At 38.9% G+C, this 14004-nt stretch overlaps 1 protein-coding gene across 5 annotated transcripts in view; it reads right to left on the reverse strand.

Moving 5' to 3' along the window:
- Window positions 1–490: 490 nt before the first annotated feature.
- Window positions 491–14004, reverse strand: part of adgb (androglobin) — a 33220-nt gene continuing 19706 nt past the window's right edge. Inside the window, exons 21-35 of one of the 5 annotated variants that reach the window (XM_026319083.1) lie at window positions 13507–13645; window positions 13028–13159; window positions 11968–12061; window positions 11132–11263; window positions 10737–10890; window positions 10182–10369; window positions 9747–9913; window positions 8770–8951; window positions 7364–7475; window positions 4994–5151; window positions 3796–3951; window positions 3588–3636; window positions 3374–3473; window positions 1050–1233; window positions 491–870 (exon numbers count right to left, since the gene is read on the reverse strand). In XM_026319083.1, coding sequence (XP_026174868.1) covers window positions 667–870; window positions 1050–1233; window positions 3374–3473; window positions 3588–3636; window positions 3796–3951; window positions 4994–5151; window positions 7364–7475; window positions 8770–8951; window positions 9747–9913; window positions 10182–10369; window positions 10737–10890; window positions 11132–11263; window positions 11968–12061; window positions 13028–13159; window positions 13507–13645 — 2151 coding nt within the window. In that variant the 3' untranslated portion in view covers window positions 491–666. Of the gene's footprint in view, window positions 871–1049; window positions 1234–3373; window positions 3474–3587; window positions 3637–3795; window positions 3952–4993; window positions 5152–5280; window positions 7014–7363; window positions 7476–8769; window positions 8952–9746; window positions 9914–10181; window positions 10370–10736; window positions 10891–11131; window positions 11264–11967; window positions 12062–13027; window positions 13163–13506; window positions 13646–14004 lie in introns of those variants that run through there. The other 4 variants (XM_026319085.1, XM_026319084.1, XM_026319082.1 and 1 more) reach the window with 4 other exon arrangements.

Raw genomic sequence — 14004 nt, forward strand, 5'->3', positions numbered from 1 at the left:
CACAAACAAACGGCAGATTCCTTACCACATCAAATTGTTTTGACAGAAAAGTGTCATGTTTATCAACAGGTGTATACAAACCTGGTTTAAAAATGTACTTTAGGAAATATTGTAACTGATTGTGCCATGTTGCTCTAAAGATCTGCAGACTATTTACAGTATGTTAATTTTTTTTTTAACATAACTTTGCCTTTGTCTAGTTTCTATCAGCACAAATAAATGAATCAACCAGTCAGTACCTCTCCGTTTGTGGGAGGTTGGCCGTATCCAGGATGCCTAGAATCATACAGTCAATACAGTGACCTTCAACAAAACAAAAGATTTGCAGAACATAATCAGGCATACTTGGGGCTGAAAAGTCAAAGCCATGGATTGCAGATGAGATTCAATTTTGCAGTCTGAGTGTATGCCTGCACACAACCAGCAACAGCCATTTTCTTATTTTTCATTTAGAATTTATTGTATTTGTTATATTGTAAAGGAACTGTGATAATACAGGTTACAGGTGAAAGATATAGGTGTAGCAATGAACTTTTGTTCAAGTGTTGTTTCATCAAGCTACAAGCTAGAATGCTAAACACGAACAAAGATCATTCTGTGTTCAAATAGACTTGTTGAGAGCTGTCTGAGAGGAGAACTGAGACTGGAAGTCAGTGCCAATGACCATCATTTCTTCTTGCCAGCAGTCTTGGCACGTTTGTTGGGCTGCTGGTTGGCAGCAGGGGCGGGGGTTGTTTTTTCTAGAACTGCCTGCTGGGCCTCCTCCAGAGTTGATCTCGCTTCTTGTTCCTTCTTTACAGTCGCCATCTGACGGCTATAAAATGCCTCGCAAGCATCGTGAAATTTCTTAGAGCGCTCCCACAAGGCTGCCTGGAGACAAGAAAGAGAGGCTCGGAGAAGTTACACTGATATCTAACCTGAGGGAAAGAAACCTGACAAGTCTATCTCACTCTGTTTCACTGTGACAATAAAAGTTACATAATTTTGCTGACTACATCTTTTACATACTATCTCAGACAACACACACTTCTGTCTCGGCCATGACTGACCTGCATGTTTTCAGCCATCATCTGCTGGTCTTTCATGATGTTTTTCCTGTTGAGCTCCAGTTGTTTCTGCTGCTCCAGCAGATTGTCTTGGACCAAACGGTAGGTCTGGATCTTTTCTAAGCGCTCCCTCTGCCGGATTTCCTCCATTTGTGAGTCCATCAGCGCTGGAAAATCCTTTTGGCGCCTACAGGCGTACACAAGGACTTCATACAATGTGTACGTGAACAACAATTTAATGCAACACAAGCTGTTTAACTGTTTTCATATTCTCTTTAAGAAGCATGTTCATGTTGGATAGTTTATTTATGGCTCCTAATCAATATTGAATTATGAAATTGCACATGTTCCATCAAACTCTGATGATCAGATATTAGAAAATATTGTCAAATCTTATCAAATTCCACCAGGTTGCAAATTATGCAGGCTATTTTTTGAGATGGGACAACTGACAACTGCGTGGACACAGGCAGAGTCAAATCCAGAGATAGGCAGCGGAAATTATAAATATACAGTCCCATGCCATATCTCATATTCCATGCTGTATATACTGATTGATATCTGAGAAGTCTATTTCATTCTGGTTGTAACCATCATATTTGGGTATTTCACTGTTTACACTGGATTGTATAACTAAATTTACATTTATCTGTGGGAAAGTGTACAAAATAAGTAAAAACGGAGAAATACAGAAATAAACAGAATTGGCAAGCACTTTGTCAACGTGTGTGTGTTTGAACAAGAAAGTAAAATGACTGGGAGCAGTCCTCTAAAGCACACATGCACACACAGTCACTAACACACCAAGGAATTAAAAGAGAAATTATTAGTGCTAAATGTAGCTACCTATTTCCTGTAAGTTGACCTTAATGAAGAGGGGAGGCCAGTGGAGGTGATCCTGGAGTTCATTTGGTGAATTAACATTACCCTGTTCAACCTTGCACGCACGTTGCGTATAACAATGTGTGTGCAAATGCCACAAAGATGGTATTCATGTGTACATGATGTGCACTGTGCTGTGCCTTTGCAAGAGAGGGCTGTGTTGCAGACTAAACAGAGTCCTCTAATAGACTGCCCCTCTGGATCTCTTTCTCTGCTTGGATTGCATGCCATAGTGTCAGCAGCCATTAGCACACAGACTCACACACACACACACACACACACACACACACACACACACACACACACACACACACACATACATATACATACGCACACAGAGACTCAGAGTAGGAGAGGATGGAGAGATGATGGGAGAGGGGCACATCTCATTGGAGCGACAAGCTCATTGGGGTCCTGAAATAGCTCTCTAATTAACAGACCCAAATATCATCTCATTTATCATGGAAAGGGACGGACAGAGGGAGAAATGGAGGGAGGGAATGAGACAAGGTGTGAGGGACAGCAATGTGAGACTCAGGGGGAACTGTGGAGGCAGACTCTTCCCTTCTGAACAATGACACTGTCAAAAGTTGACACTTTACACACTGACAAGCATAAAACTCAGAAAGGTACTTCTGACACTAATTGTGCATTCATACTCCATAAATTGGTTAATATTCTTTGCCCAGTTAAGACTTTTCTGCTGATCTTTTAAGTGTTTACTAACTGTGAGACAAATATGTAGTAGAGCTGCTGTATATTCATCCTGTGATTCCACACATTTGGTTGTGATGTAGCTCCAGTTAATCATGAAAGAGACAATGGATTTTCTCCCTGTAGCTCCATATTGCCCTGTCAGCCCAGTGAAAGTGTACAGTGTTGCTACACTGCTGTTGAAGGTCAACAACACAGGAAATCACTACCAGCAGGTACTGTATGAACAGCTGGTACGGTGAACATAGCAACGCATATACGAAACATATACACCTATGCACACACAAACCACTATTGCAGTTGAGTCAGACCTTGGAGCTAAAGCTTAATTCAAGCTCACAAATCTAGGAAAGCAGACTGATCCAACAACCACATTAAGCAACTGGACCGCACTGTTCATATTACCCATAGGAGTTCAACAAGAAAAACAAAAAAGAAACCACCCACAGGAAAAATACAATGTGATGGTGAGTCTACTTGGCTGTTTTATATTTTTATCCATCTCTGCCCGTCTGTGAATTTGTCTGTTGGAACAGACTGAACCAAGGTCCATTATAAAGAGGTAGGTAAGCGACCACAGTGACCCAACAAACAGAAAATGAAAATTCTCAAGTATAAGGTTATGTGGCCACATACTTTCTAGCGGCTACAGTCTAACCTCATCATGATTGTAACTTTACACTCATGCTGTCTAAAAGTGAGGAATAAAAGGTGAGGGTGTGGCAGAGCACCTGATGAAGGGTGTGTAGTCCATGGGAGGGCAGGAGTAGGAGGTGTCAGTCAATTTTTGAGTGGCATCAGGACTAGAACTAGAACCAGCTGTAAAAGAAACTATTAGAAAACCACATCACCATAAGATACAGTATGTGACAAGTAATGGAAAAATATGCATGTATTTATGTGTATATATTAACTCTCTGCTTTCTGCATTAGTATCTTCATCACCTGTTTGATTATGGACTTGGTTAAGAAACCGGAGACGAGACTGTAAAGCCTAAAGAAAGAGCAAAATTAACTTCAGTTTTTAGTACTAAAAACATACTGAAATCACACTTTTCATATTTCTACAGGAGATACAGCATAATTGGAACAATTCATTAAAACTAATTTAACTGATGATAAATCACCTTTCCAAATATAGTTTCCTAGTTACCTTGGCAGAGCGGCCTGGCTCAGCCATTTCCCAAGCCTTTTTAATGGCTATAATCTGGTCTATTCTCTCTCTGTCCTTCTTCACCTTGATACTCTCTGTCTTGCTCTTGTCACTGACCACACGCAGTGTCCAGTGTGGCTTAGTCAGGTCAAGGCTCTGCAGAAACATATATACAGACCACAAAGCGCACACACAAATGAAAAAAATTATACATATGGTCACACACTAACATCCTAGCTGATGATCAATGAACCACCACGTATTATAAGTGCATCTCGTTTAGTGAGCAGCTCAGTCTGATTCACAATCAAAATCATCATTACCTAGGATCATACAGTTGTCTTGTCTAAATAATAATGCATATTTTTTCAGAGATCAGTGTGTCCTCTACCTTCACTAATATGCACCAATGCCAAAAAAATATATTCATCAAAATGTAAATTTATTGAAGGGACCCACTATTCACAAAATCTACATTTCAAATTTCATTGTGTTCAGGGTTTCAGGGTGTAACACAGTAGAGAATAAAAACCACTTATTACACAGATGAGAGACAAACAGCTGTGGTCCTGACTACTAAACCAAGAACATTATACTGAGAATTACTGATCATGAGATTATAGTGTGTGATCAGACAAGACTCTTATTCAGTGTAAATGCAAGCAGGTCATCCTGGTTGTTGTGGGATTTGGTTGATGTCAGTTTCTCTCTCTTTGTTAACATTTCAGAGCGGCTGACAGCAGAGTCGACCAAGCATGCAAATATCTGTCTGATAAAGCAAACTAAAAATATTACAAAAGAAGTGTCAGCAGTCTCATCGCATGTGGTTTAGACTCTATGAAAAGGAGTTAAGTATGTACTTCACTAAAGTACCTCAACACCCGCCTCTCAAAACGGTTAATGCAACTACTTTCACTAATTTTTACTACATTTTACATGACAAATACCACTGTACCATACTACATAAAATACAGCATGCATAGTGTTTGTTTGATTCTGTGAAATTGGTAACAACGTATGTAATTGTGTAATGATTTGACTCATGCATTTAAATAACAATATCAAAATGAATGAAACCCAGACAAGTTATCCTTCAATAGCTCATTCTTCAGTTTACACACATGAAATACATGTACTTAATATTGGTCCTAATTGTCAGCTGACTGTTTTGTTGTTGTATGTCACAGTGCTGTAGTACCGTTTCCTGCCTGGAGCCAGATTTGGAAACAGCAGCGGGCTTCGCCTTCTTCTCCTCACCTTCACCTTTGCGGTTGGTTTTGGGTGTGCCAGACTTGTACCCATCATGGCTCATTGTGTCAGTGGTAGTTGAATGCTTCAAGTCTTCAGTCTTGAATACTACATTTTGAAAATAGATTAGAAATTCACTTCCCCTATCATCATGTACAGGGGCTGCTCTGTACTTTTTACTTTTCTGTCTACTTTTATTCCACTATAATAATGGAGTTCAAACCTTTAATTTTTCAGCCTGTCTTTGCATACAAGTTGAAAAATGCCTGAAATGCATATTTTTAACATTAAAATAAACAATTAAGGAAACAGAAAGTCTTGATAATTTAGAAATTGAAAGACCACTTAACAGTTTTTGTTAGCTTTTTGCATACAAGTTGAAAAATGCCTGAAATGCATATTTTTAACATTAAAATAAACAATTAAGGAAACAGAAAGTCTTGATAATTTAGAAATTGAAAGACCACTTAACAGTTTTTGTTAGCTTTTGTCATGTTTTGAGCAATTTAATGATAGTATGAAAGGCTAAAACACCTCCTTCTACTCAACACAAGTAAAACTTATCTCATATAGGGGGTGTGAGTGTGGGCAAACACTGCATGTGTTGTGTGGTTACTTGTGTGCTAGATGGCACTGTTGTACTTCATAGCTAAAATGAAGCCAATTCCCTGCGTAGATGAAGCATTAACTATGAGTCTCACATCTCTGATATGGAGAAGCATAATAATCCATTATTTAGCGGCCACCTTGCCATTCCGTTTAAACAGCTTTGGTGCATGCTCACTGAGAACAACAAATGCATTGTTCTTTAGACACTAAAATGTGTTCTCTTATTGGCAAAGTAAAGAAATGTCATTGAGAACTACTGGTACAACTGTATAAGCAAGCTAACTGACTGATGACTGGTTTAACAAAAGTGAGTTTAAAGCAGAGATGCATAATTGTGCATGCATTAAACATGCAGTATTTTGATTGCATGTATGAAAACAGCTTGTTAAAGAGAGGCTTGGCATGTAGTACATGTATAGCCAAGTGGCATGTAGGTAGCATGATCAAGGACACAGCCTCACCACTGAGACAGAGTTAAACTGGGTGAAATTAATTCACTTTCCCGCTGAGATATTTCCTAGGGCACCAGAGGGCAAGAGCCAACTTCGTTTGACTTCCCATTGACCCACTTTCACAAGCTTATTGGAAAAACACAAGAGGTTTGTGTGGACATTGGCTTACACATCCACGTGGACAAACTCAGGCAAGCGTTGGCAAAAAACTTTTACAACCCTTACACAGAAAAAGAAATGGAAAATGTCAAACAACTAGATGAAGACATAGCATGTGTAATCAGTAACAAACCATTTCTGCTCATCTAACATGACTATTACTGTAATAAATACAAATATATACATATGATATCTAGATATCTGGTTTGCTCATTTAGGAATACCTCCCACACAACGACACACATGCTCTGGTACTGACACAGAGACACACACACCAGTTTAAGCCATGCAAACTGAATGGGTAAATACTGAAAGCATTGTCAGGTGCAACAGAGGAAAAAGATGGGGAATTCAATGGCAGCAGACTGGCCTTTCTTTTAAGGCCATCATGCAAATTGTCACCCATGCAGCACCTCATCCACATCAACATTCATCCATGCCGCAATTAATTCATCCCCTCCGAATTTTTAAGAAGCTTCTGCGAATTTCAAAGCCTTGATTTTTCAATTGATCCAATTTGTGCAGCATGATTAAAGGCAAAGAGGCAGGGTTGGTGGCAGAGGACAGGATTACTGCTTCAGCCAACGACCAGTGGTCACAAGAAATCACACACTGTGATCTGCAAAAGCAGCCGTATTCATTTGGCTTTCATTAAGCTTGTGATTACAGGCCCCTGGATAGTGGAAGCAAAGAACAAAAAGTATGCCTTGGCCCCTGACACTGCCTATTGAATAGCTGCCATATTTCACACTGAAAACAAAAATAAAGCAAAAACAAACAAGAAGGGCATATTAGAAAATACTTTCAGATTCAAGGGTTAAAATACTGAAAAGTTTTAAACACAATAATAAAAAGGATATTGATTCGTGGCCCATTACAGTGACTTTTGGCGATATTTTGACCAGACCAAGACTCAAGTGATTTGGCACTATACAAATAAAACTGAATTGAATTGAATTGAAGTAACTTTACTAAAATAACTAAGCAGGTTCTTATGTTTTCAAGGAATAAATAAACAGTGACTTTCTTTCTTCTCTTTCCGATGGGCTAAGTGTGGAATACTGTTTGCTGTGGCGCTGGTTACTGTCTTAAGTGTGTACCTCTCATTTCATTCTTCTCAAGGTCTCTGAGCATATGGACAAACGCCATCTCCAATTCATCCAAATTCCAGCTCTTATAAAGCACCTCCGCCTGCACCACATACTTATGGCCCTGTGAAACACAGATAAGCAAAGTGACACATGTAGAGACACACACTACATGAACTATATGAAAAGACATACAGCTTAACATAGGGGGCATACAACACCATAAACTAAAAGCCGATATGAGATGTATTCATTTTATAAATATAAAGCGTAACTTCACTAATGCTCATAATTCAGAGAGATCTTATGGAAGAACAACATATTTTGTTTTTACTGTTCTCTGCCCTATGACATGCTTGGCACAAAGGGAGAGAGGAGGCAGAGGCCTTGTTAGCCAAGATTATATCAGGGGTGGTAACTCCCACATCCATCACACTAAACATAAAAGACATAATTTAGACAACATTCCAAAGTGAGACTCAGACTAATAGAGGAGGACACATGCTTCAAAAAAATGATAATGAGCCATATAAACAGTCTTACTTCATATAAGGTTAATATTTATAGTTGCAACAGTGCTTAATAAATGCATGTTGCAGAAAATCACTGTTATTATGCACTGTGCTTACATGTACATTTTAGTCACAAACAGGTTACACTATGGGAGCTTCCACTATTAATCCAGCATTACTGAGTATCAGTATGTCTGGTGTGTGTCCCTGTGGTGCAGAACACCACTTTAATCACTAAGCCTTTGCACTAAGTCCTAATCAATTTTCTTACTCCTGATCAATAGCTGTTTATTCCGGCCTGCTGCTGATCTATGGGACTTGACGTGATCTGTCTCATTACCACTGATGTCTCAAAGATGTTATGTTGTTTTGCAGAAAAGGGTGTAATTAGTTTCTAGGGAAACATTAAAATGATTGGTTGTATCATTGATATTATTGACCGTTATTATAGCAAAAAATGAACTTTGTTTCATTTTTTCTATTTTATGGATGTGTACAGTGGAGTGTAGTTTTTTGTGTATTTGAATGACAATAGTACATACAAATGACAGATCTTAGAGAAAGGATCTTTAGACAATAGAGTGACTCATAAATCATGCACAAATCACTGCTCTATGACAAGCACTGATAAGACTGACAGTAACAATAAAACCACCCCTCCAGTTTCTGCTGCTCTCCTCTTGCAAAAATCTGTGCGAGATGCATGTGGGCGTGTGTGAGTTAATGTGAATATATGTGTGTGTGTGCATGCCTTCAAGTAAGGTGTTATGTGTATCTGGCAGTGAAAAATTGATATGAACACAGGCAACAAGTAAGTGGGTGAGAAAGACAAGGAGGGAAAGTGAGATGCACGCTTGTGTGCATGTACAAGTGAGATCAGTGAAGTGTTTGAGTAACAGTAGATACCACGCAAACAGTTGTCAGTGATACCATAGTCTCAGTAGGAGGCTGGTAATGGTCAGACAAGAAGTCTGATTTTCCAGCTGTGCCGTCCTTCCCATCTTTTTGTTGAGGAGTGTCTACCACCTTGATTCGCTTGTCCTGGCTGGGGCATCCCTTCTGGTTCTTCTCTTCTGTACAACTGGGGACTGAAACAGAAAGGGAGGTGTTAAACTAAGCCCATGTCTGAGAAAAGTCAAGAGTGATCTCATTGTACTGTTTTGTAGAAGTAGAAGATGTAGAAGAAACATCAACTAAACAGCAGGCTAAAGAGCTGGTGAGGCAGATTTTGGAGTACTCTCATGCAGCGCCTCTACTGTCTGCATAGATTTCGGTTGTTGATCAATCTAGTGCAGCAAAAAGCCAGCTCAGTGCAAATATACTACTCCAGAATAATAATGATATTTATTATGGCTGTTTGTTTTAAAAGGTACTATTTCTTCACAACACAAAGAACCAATCAATACATTTCTCTGACTTTAATTTAAATTTAATGAAAACAGAAGGAATAAACAGAGATCAATTTTAGAGGATTTTGTTAATTTCCACAAGTGAGTCCTACATGAGGCAGAATATATTTTGTAATTGAGCCACAACAGGAAAAAGGTAATCTATATTCTTAATACTGCCTATATATAAAAAAGTCTATTCCACCAACAGGATAAGTACTGCAATGTGATGACAGACATATTCCAAAATAAAGACTCAGTTAACCATTCTAACACCCTACCCAGAGGAAAATTCAGCTAAGCTTACATATTGTCACTTGCTTCAAAAATACTGTCCTTGAAATCACTAATCCCAGCACACTAGTGACACGTTAAACAAATCATATTGCTAAACTCAACATCGAGCTAATTCGTGTTTGGGAATGGTTAACATCAGTGTAGTGTGAAGTAGTAAAAAAAAAAACAACAGGTTTTCATGAAGAATTGACTGCTTACCTTTGTTGGCCAGGAAGCAGAACACGGGAATTACCACATGACCCTTCCCAGTTTTGCCAATCACCTCCTTCTCCTGGTCCAGAATGGACAGACGTATTAAGACGTCTGGCTTAGAAGTCTCAAACTGAATTGTTCCGAGGACGTCTGTTGTCACCTGCACAAAGTAACTGTGAAAAAATTTCAAATTATTGTCAGTACCTGTTGTGGCATTAGAGGATAGTGGTTTTTCAACACCTTTATTGAAAGGTCACCTAGGTTGTAATAATCAAACATTTCAGATCACATACTGCAGTGTACACAAGAATAAGTTAGAGTACTGGACAACATTTTTTTATGATACACCATCATCAACAATAAATTTCAATTAACCAGTACAAATCCTATAATGAGGATTTCACTTAACCAAATGAAATATACACCCTATCATTATCTCACCGACATATAAGGTGTTTGTCATTGGGAATATAATAATCCCGGAATTCCTTCACTGAGAACACACTGAGTGGAGTCTCGTGGGACAGTTTTGGAAGGGGTTCTCTTGAGCCAATCAATCGCATCCTCCATTTTGAACCAGGAGGGGGTGATTCAGATGTGTTTGCGTCTGCTACAAAGGTATAGCCAAGCTGGAGCAAGAGAGAAATTTAATCATTAAATAAAAATAGATTTTATAGTCAGGGAACAGGTGTCAGACAGAGGCAACCTTTACTTTAACCTTTAAACTTTTACTACTGCTTCATTTTAGGATTTGATTAATATTAGAAACATGCTAAATACTAGAAATATTGCCAACAGCATTATATTAGGTAGTCCGGTCACCAAACAATCAACAAGTTTGTGCCAAGCTTTTGAAAAAGTCAGATAGGAAGCATGATTAAAGTAAATGGGTTTATCATGGCAGTAGAAAAACTAGGTATGTGCTAATATTCTATAATTGCAAAAATTGTCAAGTACATGAAAGCTTGAAGTGCAAGGATTAAAGCGTCCACAGACCTTGTTGGGTTGATAAACATGGGGTAATATCTTGTTGAAGACTACGCCCAGCTCCTCTCCTGTATCATTATTTATGACATGCAGCAAACAATTAGGGATTGGGGAGTAGACCTTTGGTACCAGCAGCATCTCCTTAGGAACCAGGAACACTTCCCTTTACACATAAAAATAACTAAATATCAAATTCCATACATTTGCACTGTTTTTATCAAACTGTGAAATGTATTCCAATATTAGCTTTCAGCTATTAGCTACCAGGAGAAGTGAGAGCAGAGTGCAATGCTTAAAGGCAACATTATGCTATTTTGTGAAAAGGGGACATTATATTTTTCAAACCAGGCTGGGGATTCTCCTTCAAAGGCAAGCCTAACCTTTAAGTTACAATGGTTTCTAACCTAAAGACCAAGAACCAGGAGTTGGCTGTGTCTTGGAGAGCAACGGAGTAATCAGCAAAAGTGATCCTGGTCCATTCATCCTGCTGACAGGGGTAAAGTTCAGCTTTTGTCTCAGAGTGGTCAATAATATACCTATAAGGAAATACAGAAGGGACACTTTAAGAAAGATTTTAAATTAAGTATTAAAATCACAATTCATGAAAAGACTTCGAACCAACTGAATCTATGCATATAAAACCTCAGAAAATAATTTACACAAAGTTTTTGGACCAAACATAACTTTGATGCTGTGTAGATTGATATCCAGAAAAAAAAAAAATACAATGAAGAACTAGATACACTTCACATCTCAGCATGAACTGCGTCTGAAGTGATGTTTCTGTCAGTTAAGAAAAACACATGCTCCAAGGCTCACAACACCCGAAAACCCCCACTCTAGCTCATACACACATACTGTACTTCCCCAGGCAGCGGGTCATTCGGCAGACGCTGCTAGCTGATTGGAACGAAGAGAGGATAAACAGCAGATGGTACCACTGGGAAAAGATGGAACACAATGTGGAAAATGCTTCCTGCATGGCCACCACAGGCCACCACAACCAGGAGAGGGAGCACATTCTGGACATGCGGTGCAACAGAGAGGCTAAACGCATGCCATACAATGAATACAGCACTGACACAGGACTGTATTAGGAGTGCCTCATGTTCTCTCAGATAATGACAGCTGTGTGAACAAATATTTTCTAAGCTAGTCAGGTGTGCGATGTAAGTGAGTAAGTATATATACATGCACACAGCTGTAGTTTTGTATTTTGAAAAATGTACGCTTAATTTACCGTAGCAAGAAGACAGCATGCTTTTCTGCATCTGATTCAACCGTCTGCCACATGTGTGAAAGGATCTTAGATGCACTCAGGTTCTCCTTCATGCCTGGATGACATGAGCATGCACAGACATGCACACACAGAAAAGCAGCCATCATTAATAATGAATGACAATTCAAGTTGCTGTCAAACACATTAAAATTAGTATAACTTGCTGACTTCAGAGAAGAAAACAAACTGCTGAATTAATTTCTTTCTCTTTCAGTTAGAGGTAATAGGAGATTATTCACATCTTTACAGGCAGCTACTCTGACAGAAATGAAGTCAAAAACATGCACTATATGTTCATCTGTATGTGTTTGTGAATAAGTGTGTATTTGCACATCCTTTGCCACAGCTCTCTCTTTTCATTGAGACTGCCTTTATGGAGCGCTAAGGTTGGCTGTTGAAATTTATCCTATTTGTCCAAGTCATTCAGATGATGACAGTGTCATGTGTTGTGCCTGGAGAAGACAGACTTAGCTACAGGTTCTGAGAATAAATAGGGAATGTCACCCAATGCTTCACCCAGTGTGTTTCCTCAAAGTGATGGACCTTTAATTAAAATGATTACCACAAGCTCTGAAGGAAAATGATATTAAAAGAAAAACATTGAAATTGCCTGTAACCTGCACAAAAATATAACTGCTACTAAAATAGTGCAATAGAAAGAATAAGAATGTGTGTGTGTGTGTGTGTGCGCGCGTGCGTGCGCGCGTGCGTGCGTGCGTGTGTGTGTGTGTGTGGCAAGCCCTCGTCTGTCAGGGTGTATTAAGTGAGGGTGGCGGTCTCAAAAAATATCTGTCCCTGCTCAGAGGCCCAATATATACCATTGGGCTAAATCAATAAATTTAAAAAGCATAATGTGTTTTGTGTGTGTTCATGTACCATATCCACAAATATAAAACAGAAGAAAGCAGATTTGAATTGTCTTTTTTTTTTAACTATTCAGATGAAAAATAAGATTTCAAACTGCCTATGATACGTGAACAAAGACGCTTTCTATGTGTATGTAACAATGCATTTATAGTACCAGGTTTTGAGGCTTTAAGGATCTCTCGCACCAAGTGCCCTTTGAATCCGGCCTGCAGAAGGGTGACTGCCTTGACCTCCTCATCGGTCGGCTTCCTGTCCTTCCAGTTTTCTGGAGGCTTTGATTCTGCACCTACTTAAAAGCAAAGTAACAGCAGAAAACTGTGTTATGAGTGAATATTAAATTATGAAAACTGTGAAATACCATACAATGGATGATGAATTTAAAACAATAGAGAATTAATTAATTAATTTAAGTTGCTGATGTCCATCCATCCATTATCTATACCCGCTTATTCCTATTTAGGGTCACAGCTGGAGCCTTACCCAGCTCTCTTTGGGTGAAAGGCAGGGGTACACCCTGGACAGGTCGCCAGAGTTACTGATGTGTGACTGTGTTAAACCTGATACACTCAATATACCATGTTTTATGAATATACTCACAAACATATGTAACATACAAAATTAGGGCACACATACAAGTAGGAGAATGTTGTTTGGGGTCCCCGGCCAAGATTGAAGGGTCAGCAGTAAGAGCCAATACAGCAAACTGCTCCTCTGCTGTGAGTTTCCTGCCCAGAGCCTCACACAGCATGTGGTAAACTGCAGAGTTAAACACCTACACGGACATGCACACCCACACAAACAGCGGACATGGAGACAAGAAAAAATTGTTTGCAGTTAACTACTGTGTATGTCTGTTTGCATTTTTATTTAAATCAGTTGTCATTTAAAGCACTGCAACTATACAAGCATGATGGGCTACATTTACATATGTAAGAAATAATTCCTAAAACCATATTACTCTTCATTGTGGGAGTTGTTAAACTCACATTATTCATTAGTTTAACCACAGAACAGTATATCATGCTATATGGTTACAGTTGTACTATAATGTGATATATCCATTTGGAACTAAACACTAGATGGAAAATATGAACAATGCATTTATCTTCTTGGAGATGAACTGTCAAGTAC

This window comes from Mastacembelus armatus, chromosome 24, assembly GCF_900324485.2.
Source record: "Mastacembelus armatus chromosome 24, fMasArm1.2, whole genome shotgun sequence".
In the NCBI taxonomy this organism is placed as follows: domain Eukaryota; kingdom Metazoa; phylum Chordata; class Actinopteri; order Synbranchiformes; family Mastacembelidae; genus Mastacembelus; species Mastacembelus armatus.